Source organism: Primulina huaijiensis, unplaced genomic scaffold (assembly GCF_012295235.1).
Source record: "Primulina huaijiensis isolate GDHJ02 unplaced genomic scaffold, ASM1229523v2 scaffold10763, whole genome shotgun sequence".
Lineage (NCBI taxonomy): Eukaryota > Viridiplantae > Streptophyta > Magnoliopsida > Lamiales > Gesneriaceae > Primulina > Primulina huaijiensis.
This window is the reverse complement of record NW_027342193.1, coordinates 145,860-154,963: the sequence shown is the minus strand read 5'-3', so window position 1 is coordinate 154,963 and position 9,104 is coordinate 145,860. Positions and strand designations below refer to the sequence as shown.

The 9,104-nt window shown below is 34.1% G+C and overlaps 1 protein-coding gene across 9 annotated transcripts; it reads left to right on the top strand.

Moving 5' to 3' along the window:
- Positions 1–3,855: 3,855 nt before the first annotated feature.
- On the top strand, positions 3,856–8,531 carry LOC140965538 (probable GTP-binding protein OBGM, mitochondrial). Of its 9 annotated transcripts, none has more exons than XM_073425618.1 (7): positions 3,856–3,999; positions 4,132–4,196; positions 4,679–4,885; positions 5,300–5,408; positions 6,803–6,885; positions 7,048–7,110; positions 7,206–8,531. In XM_073425618.1, the coding sequence occupies exons 3-7, from the start codon at positions 4,760–4,762 to the stop codon at positions 8,388–8,390; spliced, it is 1,566 nt and encodes a 521-aa protein (XP_073281719.1). In that variant the 5' UTR covers positions 3,856–3,999; positions 4,132–4,196; positions 4,679–4,759; the 3' UTR covers positions 8,391–8,531. The 9 variants fall into 9 exon arrangements, with proteins under 9 accessions (XP_073281719.1, XP_073281715.1, XP_073281718.1 ...); XM_073425614.1 differs by having other exon boundaries at positions 4,594–4,885; XM_073425617.1 differs by having other exon boundaries at positions 4,132–4,200; positions 4,594–4,885.
- The last annotated feature ends 573 nt before the right edge of the window (positions 8,532–9,104 follow it).

Here is a 9,104-nt window from a genome sequence, read left to right as displayed (position 1 = left end):
TATATATATATGTAAGCATGCTGATTGATGAGAGATGCAAGTGAACAGAAGTTAGCCAAATACTAAGAAAAATTTAAGCATCAAATAATCAAATACATGTATTCGAGCTCGATCTTGATTCAAAATTTGAATAATAAGATATTTTTTTGTTTCAATTAGAGTTCGAGCTCGAACTCAAGACACTGGTAATTCTAGTTCAAAATATTCCATATTTTCCAATATTTACCCGTAATTTTTAGACACCAGAAACTTAATTTTGAACCAAAAATTCAAAGGGCCACTATATTGACACAGATGCTTCACGCATAAATATAATATACATAATTTTTATTATTAATCCCAATGTCGCATTTCATCCGAAGTACAAAACCCAACTTCAGATCCATCCTTTCAGCCTTAAATTCTCCCGTTTTATACAATATCAATCACTCCACAATTTCTTCACTTTTCAGCAATATCCCAAGATGCCTTTCACCAGCAGCACTGATTTTCATCAAAAATCATTCAGAATCAGACACGAAGATAGCAAGCTCTTCAACAAGCTTCTATCCAAGGAAAGTTCGAAATCCTACCCTTCTTTCAGGGTCTACTATGGCGACGTTTCGGGCGCAGTGCCCTTCGTGTGGGAGACCTGCCCCGGCACCCCCAAGCACACGCTTGCTGACAAATCCAACGCCCCCCCGCTTACTCCTCCGCCCTCTTACTACGCCAACGGTTCCAAGAAATACTCCAAGACTCGGTCGAGATCCAAGCTGCTTCTCTACAATTTGCTCAGGAGAATGAACCCCAAGAAACACCAATATTTCTCATCCTCTCCAAAATCCACCCTTTCTTCGGTTTCCTCTCTGTCGTGGTCTCCGTCCTCACGCTCCTCGTTTTCTGATGCAGCCACGACACCGAGGTCTAACACCTTTACCCACAGGCGAAAGCGGTTTTCGAGCTGGGATTCGTCGTTCTACGACAGGGCTACGGAGCATCAAGAGAAATGTACCATTGATCATAGTTCTTCGAAGTCGTGCTTTAGTCCAGGTGTATACCCGGTTCTGATCGTGAAGAAAGCTTTGCTGTCCATTGTTGGTCGTGGATCTCATGCCTAAGGTATATGAATCAGCTGCAAGTTTAGTGATTATGTTCATGTAGTTCGATTACCTGTTCTTCAAAGTTCGATCTTTCTGGTGTTTGTTATCTTTTCTGTTAATTGTAGTACTTGAATGTTCCTACTTCAAGAATCATTGTTCATGATTTGAAGTGTGCTCAATTNATATAGATTGATTTTCATTTGGTAGGTGTGGAGAGAGATAAGATTTAATGCATGGAAAGAAGTAGGTGTGTGGAGAAGGTTGGCAACTGACCACCCCCACACAAGAAATACATATGCTTCTTTAGTTATTATACAACTTAATGATCTATGGCATTCATGTGTCTAAAGCATGTATAAACTTTGGCAAAAAAAGACTTCAATTGAATTTTGGTCTAAAAATGATATATCATCTACGCTTTTACTCTTTTATACGCCGAATGTTGTTAACATGTCAAAAGATAATACAGATGCATTTGATCTCATGTTAGTTATATGATCAAAAACGAAAAAAAGAGATAGGCTATTTTGATTAGATATCTTAATTTGGACTAATTCGAGCAGCGTGTAATGATTTCATGAAGAAAAATCAGACTTATGTCATGTTAAATCAATAAACATTGCGAATTATTATAACTAATATGATCATATACAATTAATTCGATTCCTATAGTTTTGTGGGAATTTGACCAGTCTAATTCCCCATCAATTTCAATGCTGTATATATAATATCTCATGAATATATAATATTGCAGCACAGTAGTGATGCTACGTGACATATATAAAATCTGATTTATTAAGATATATTAAATTATTGGCCCCATAAGATGGATTACTCGCAGGTGGCACTTTCTGACTCGTTCCTTAGGATATTTCAATTAATTGCAATTATCACTTAATAAAGGAAGTAGCTTATGATTGATGAAATGAATAACTGCAAATTTATTAGTTCATTTTGCATATATATTAGCATTAGGGGATATACGACGAGTCAACTCGATTCACAAAATTGATTCATGGGACTATCTCACATGAGTTTTTGTGTTAACATAAAAATATTTGATCTCTTTATTAATTTGGAGCGCCATTTTCTAATTTCCAAATGTAGTTACAATTCATTTTGAATGATAATTCAAGCTGACGTACATCATACCTTTTTTTAGGGTCATATATGGGTATATATTAGGTTTTTGTGAGACGATCTCGTGAATTTATAATTGTTAAATGGGTCAACTCGATACATACTTACAATAAAAAATAATATTTTGACATAAATTTTTTTAATGGTCAGGTTGGATCGGAAATCCGTCACATGGTTTCATAAGAATTTTGTGTTGAGTAAAACCTATATTTATTAAGGATAACAATGAGCTGATCTAAACTTGTCCCGATAGAACGTGTTTAGACCAAGTCAAACAGGTTCACAACAAGATTTGGGACGGGTCTTGAGATTCGATGGACCGTTCCCCACTATATATATATACACGTACAAGTATACATATACTTATACATATATTACAAGAATCTATTTATATTTTTTTATTTATTAAACAATGTATATTTAATTTTTAGTTTTAGTTCTTAATATTTTAGAATTGAAATAATTTTATTTTATAATGATGTGTTTTAAAAAAAATATATATTTAAATTATTTTGTTTTGATTTGAATATAATTAATGGATTTCAACTTAATATTATTTTTTTTCACAAATATTATTAATATAAACTTGAAAAAGTAAACTTAACGATTTATTAATTTTTAAAAGTATTTTTATTGTATAATGACTAAATTTTTAAAAGCATAAATTTTTAGTGGGTCCAATCTAGATTAAACTCGCCGTGTTTCCGAGGCGAGTCCCGTGTTTCAATTTGACCAAACCCGCTCTATACCGACCCAATTATCATTCGTAATTAATACTCTAAAAAAATAAATTAAAAAAATTAATCTTGGATTTTTATACATGGTCATGAGAAAGAAATTAATGACTTGAACTAATTACCAAAAGATTAATGGATTTGAAATAATTTTATTTTATGATTATGTTTTAAAATGAAAAATATATTTATAATTATTATTTTGTTATGATTTGAATATAATTAATGGATTTCAACTTATGATAAATTTTTTTCATAAATATTATAAATGTAAAGTCGAAAAATTAAATTTAACGATTTATTAATTTTTAAATTTATTTTTATTGTATAATGACTAAATATTAAAAGCATAAATTTTTAGCGGATCCAATCTAGATTAAACTCGCCGTGCTTCCGAGGCGAGTCCTATGTTTCAGGTTGATCAAACCCCTTCTATACCGACTCAATTGTCATCCGTATTTAATACTCTAAGGTACTGTTTGGTTCAAGTACTTGTAAGTACTAATATAAATAGTCCTATCATAACACTTGTTTTGTACAAGTATTATTTATCTCGATCAATCAAATTATTAATTATTTATTTCACATCAATCAAATTCGTAATAATTTATCTCACATCAATCAAATCAATAATATAAAATTACGATATTGCCCTTAATAAATAATATTATTAATATTCTATTAATATTTTCAACAATGACAAAATGATAATATCATATTATCTCAAATTTAATCAATCAAATCAATTTAATCAAACACTATATTAACTATCATTTTCTATTTATTTTATTATTACAAAATATTACTTATCTCCATACTATATATATCATACCATGAACCAAACTGTACCTAAAAAAATAATAAATAAAAAAAAAATTTAATCTTGGATTTTTAACAAAAAAATTTAATGGACTGAAATAATTACCAAAAGCTTAATGGATTAAACTGCCCACAATTGGGCCGGGCCGCCAGTTGACTGGTTTCAATTACCCGGCGGGGATCTTCCTTCTCCAATGTTACACAAAGTCACAAACTCTTCGGGACGGGTGAGTTTTCGGCTGTTTGCCCCTTGTTTTGCGAGACTTCATTTTGTTTGAAAGTCTTCTTTAGCGGATATCTAGTTCTATTTGTCAAGGTAATCTGACGGTCCTTTGTTGGACCGCTTCATTTTGTTGAAGCTTGCTTTGAGAGGTCAAGGGCCAAGTGAGCTCAGTATGAATCCATCACCTGTTTGATGAAATGTGTGAGTAAGATTGGTACTTTATTCTGCTTTTCAAATATCAATCATGGGCTATATACACAGCGAAGATGATCCCTTTCTTTGAGAATTATGCAAGTTGGCCAAATAAATCATTTTGGATGTATGGGTGATTGAGGGGAACAACATATGTTATTTCCATTGGTTTTCTGTTTGTTAAGGTTTATCGGGATTTTTTTTTCTTGAGGTTCTTTTTGTAGCTTCATTATATACACATAAATAGGGATACAAATGAACAAAATTGTTTGTGGGCTATTCAAACTCGATTCGATAAAAGCTCGTTTGAACTTGTTTAATGAGCTTTTATCGAATCGAGCTTTACTCTCCTCCATCTTCTCCAAAGGAATTTACGTGTAATCTATTCTTTTGGCCATAACTGCAGGAACTTTGGTACTGTTATTCGTCAGTGTAAATTACCCTTAAATGGGTGCCTATTGGTGCATAATTTGGGTGAAATGACTTGGTAGGTGAGTGTTTAATTTGTGCTTGGGACACCCATTCTGTTGTGCTGGGAGGTCAAGAATTTGTGGCTGACTGTTGAAAGAGAGATGTGGTTAGGCAGTAGGTATGCACTTTCATATTTGGAGTTTGCTGCAAAATTCCCCAAATCACTATGCCGAGCCTGTTCATATTCAGATATTCCGAACAAGAAAACAAAAATGGCTCCATTACAGGTATTTTCCACCTTGGTTTAGATCCGAGCCAGTATATTTTTGAAGTTGAAAAGCTTTCCTAAATAAGTCTTATAAAAAAGGATATATCAAACAAATGTTATAAGTATGAATTATGATCGGAACTAAATGATTTGGATAAAATATCAAGACTTAAAGAGTATGATCTGATAAAAAGTTGAATTTTTTTAGTATATTTTGTTCTTAGCAATGATACTGGAAGTTTTAAAATATTCATCATTTCTTGTTAGTCGGGGAGCATTAACCACAATTCACTCACTCTCATCTTTTTATACTTTGGTAATTGGTTGTACAGATGCAAGAATTTGAGCGTCCATCACATTTCTACTTATAGTTTTAAATGTATGTTATGTTGGTCGATTACCGAGGTCACTCTTACTTATTTGTTATTTGCAGGAGCGGAGAATGATAGACAGGTTCAGACTATGGGCTAAAGGAGGTGAAGGTGGCAATGGTTGCACCAGCTTTCGTCGTAGTCGTCATGATCGTCATGGAAAACCTGATGGTAGATTTACTTTTATGCTTGACATGTGGGGATATTTTCTTTTGCTTTGAATCGATTCCCATTGTAATTAAAAGTGCGAGGAAGCAGGGTGGCTTGTTGCCTAGTCGTAGACACACCAACCTTTTGGATCGACTCGGCCATGCACAATAAGGCATAATATTCTAGGAAGTTCTAGCTTTCAATATATTTTACGAACTATTCAACTACAATAAAACGTATGTTCCTTGGTTTATGAGCAAAATTGGCTACTGCAATAAATTTTATCTTGACTTCATGCAGTCCTTACATCAGTGTTCTAAATGGCGGTCGAGGCGGCCGCCTAGGCACGGTAGGCGGCCCTCGACCGCACCGCCTATGCATGAGACGAGTGTTTTAGGCGGCCCAAGCTATACGGCGTTGGGGAGGCGGGTCGAGGCGGCGAGCAGGCGGGCGAGGCGGGTAGTCAAGATTTTTAAGTTGTATTCAACAATTTTAAAAACCTAGTCAACAATTTTAAAAACTTAGTCAAAATCAACTAATTTTAAATATCAAAACCCTAGTACACCTCACTTTCTTTATTTTATTTTTGGTTTTCACTCTCAAGTCTCAACCACCAAACAACCCCGTATTCCCAAAGTCTAATGGTATTGTTTGGGAATATGGGGTGTTGTATAATAAAGAGAAAAGAGATTGGATCACATGCAAGTTGTGTAAGAGTCTTATTAAAAGAAGAGTTTATAGGATGAAACATAATATTGCGGGTATTGTAGGACAAGTTGAAGTAATGATATTACTTTGTTAGCATAATAGCATTAATATGAGGATGAAACTTTATTAATTGCACATTATCTAGATGATATTATATTGTATGAAGTTTCTTTGTGTTTTAACATTATTTAATTGCACATTTTACATAAAAAAATGATGACTATTTGTGATTATATTGCATGATTATCTATAAAAAATTGCTTAAAAAAATTCAACCGCCTAGGCACCGCTTGGGCACCGCCTAGGCGGCCGAGGCGGTAGGCGGTCACCGATCGCCCCGCCACCGCCTCCCGCCATTTACAACCTTGCCTTACATGAACACATTAAAAAGCATTCTTTGAGCCTTCCAAGGCATGTTCTTCGAAAAAGCCTCCACTTTGGCTTGCACCTAGATGTGTGGACCAACCCCCATTGCTACACGAGCCTCATGCGCACACTGAGGGCTTTTCTGTGGTTCAGTTTCTAAACAATGTTGACACCCTGTTTTTCGTCTGCCAGCTTGAGCATTAGTCCTCATTAGGTGATATATTTGAAATTTGTTCGGTTAACTTTGCTCTGAAGAATGATTTAAATTCTTATGATTTGCCAACGTAGACTCACTATTTCTATTGTGTCTCTTTCACAGTCTGATGTGCACCGTGATGCAGGTGGCAATGGAGGAAGAGGTGGAGACGTGATTCTAGAATGTTCTGCAGCAGTATGGGACTTCAGCAGTCTGCAACATCATATTGTAAATAACCTATTCCCTCGTATCCTTTGTTTTTTTTTTTAATCTTACCCCTTCTTTTTGTGATCACCATTTTTTCTTATTTGAGGGGTTATATGTGTGGTTGTTTATGCATATTTATTATTGCCTTGAGAGGCTTGGATTAATTTTCCAACTTCGTCCTAGAATGCGAAGCGAGGGGGACATGGAGCCTCAAAAAATCTGATAGGATGTCGAGGATCAGACAAGGTTTGTATCATGCATTTATTGATCTCATCTATTTTCAGCATCTCTCTTCAGTGTAAACTTTGAAAGAATTGACTGACAATACATTCATAAAATAGATTGTTCAGGTACCTCTTGGCACAGTCATTCATCTTCTCGAGGGCGAAATTTCTTCTTTAGCTGAGAAGGATTCTTCCATAGTATTGGATCCTTGGGACATTCCGGGGATGCTTGATACAAGTTCATCTGTATCTTCTCGGCTATCTCTCACTGGCATAACTAGAAAGTTGGATAAGACCGACATTATTGTTGAGGATGCAGCTTATTCGAGCAAAGGGCTCTTCAAAGAACCAATTTGCACCTCAAAATCTGAAGTTTTTCCTCAATTTTCTACTTCCACAGACAAATTAAGAAATCAACCCGATATACATGAAGCATATAGTGAGTGCAAGGATTTGGGTGGTGAAATAAATATGTCTGGATCTGATTGTGAGGAAGATTTTGCTGAAAAACAACAAATACAATATAATGTTGCAGAATTAACATATCCTGGCCAACAAATAATTGTGGCTCGGGGAGGGGAAGGCGGCTTGGGGAACTCACTTTCCGCAAAAGGTTCAAAGATGTGCAGAGATACCAACTTAAACGCTGAAGTTTCTGATGATGAAGTCGGTTCGCAACTCAATCTTGGTTTTCCTGGTTCAGAGGTCCTGCTTTTGTTAGAACTCAAGAGTATCGGAGATGTTGGCCTAATAGGAATGCCCAATGCCGGTAAAAGCACACTTCTTGGTGCTATGTCGAGAGCTAAACCTACGGTAGGCCATTATGCTTTCACTACCTTGAGGCCTAACTTAGGAAAACTAAACTATGACGACATTTCCATCACCGTGGCTGACATCCCTGGTCTTATCCGTGGAGCACACGAAAATCGTGGCCTTGGACACGCTTTCTTACGTCACATAGAACGCACCCGAGTCTTGGCTTATGTGGTGGACTTGGCTGCTGCATTAAATGGTAGTAAGGGCATACCTCCTTGGGAACAACTGAAAGATTTATTGTTGGAATTGGAGTTTTATCAGGAGGGGCTATCAGATCGACCGTCGATAGTCGTGGCAAATAAAATCGATGAAGACGGAGCCGAAGCAGTGTATGAAGAATTAAAACAAAGAGTGAGTGGTGTACAAATTTTTCCAGTTTGTGCTGTTCTTGAAGAAGGTATAGGGGAGCTAAAATCTGGTCTGAAAATGCTTGTGAGCGGACAGGACTCGTCGAGGTTAAAAATAAATAACATTGTTTTTGGTTAGATTATCGATTATTTGATTTTCAATAAATGATAAAGGATCTAATTTTATTATAAATTAAATTTGATCTTTTTGGCACTTGCTGTTAAATTTTACCATTTTTTAATTATATATATCTAAATTAGAATATGCCATTACTTCTTTTAGACATTGTATTGTTTGGTGTGCATGATAAGGAGTGATTGATTTTTAATCTTTCAATTATCATGTATTTGATGTGCATGATTAAGATTTTGATATGGTCGTTTAGCTCACACCCAGGCCGCACTGTATGTATTATTATCTTCTTGTTAGTAGTTATATAATACTTTGAGGAGAAAAATAATATTTGATTAATTTAAATTTTCTTTTAATATTTTAAAATTTACGATAATTATAAATTCAACAAATTTAAAATAATTATTATTGATTATATTTTAATTATTGTTATATTATTTATAACCGTAATATTATAATTATTATTAACAATTATTTAATATTCAAATTTGTATTACTATTTTAATTATCACAATAAATGCATATTTATGTTATTATAAAATTTTAATTATTTTCTATAATATTAATCGATTTTTCAGTTGTCTGCATAAATGAAAATTAATGAAAATTTAATAATTAATATAATATTTTAATTTTATTTATAATTTTTAAAATAGATTAATTTTAAAAATTTTATTTATTTATTCAATCATTTTAAGAATATATTACTAATTAATAATT

Coding starts and splice junctions, on each gene's coding strand:
- LOC140965538 (XM_073425616.1), top strand. CDS start 4,760: ATGTGGTTAGGCAGTAGGTATGCACTTTCATATTTGGAGTTTGCTGCA. Junction 4,886..5,299: donor CAAAAATGGCTCCATTACAG/GTATTTTCCACC, acceptor TGTTATTTGCAG/GAGCGGAGAATGATAGACAG. Junction 5,409..6,802: donor TCGTCATGGAAAACCTGATG/GTAGATTTACTT, acceptor ACCGTGATGCAG/GTGGCAATGGAGGAAGAGGT.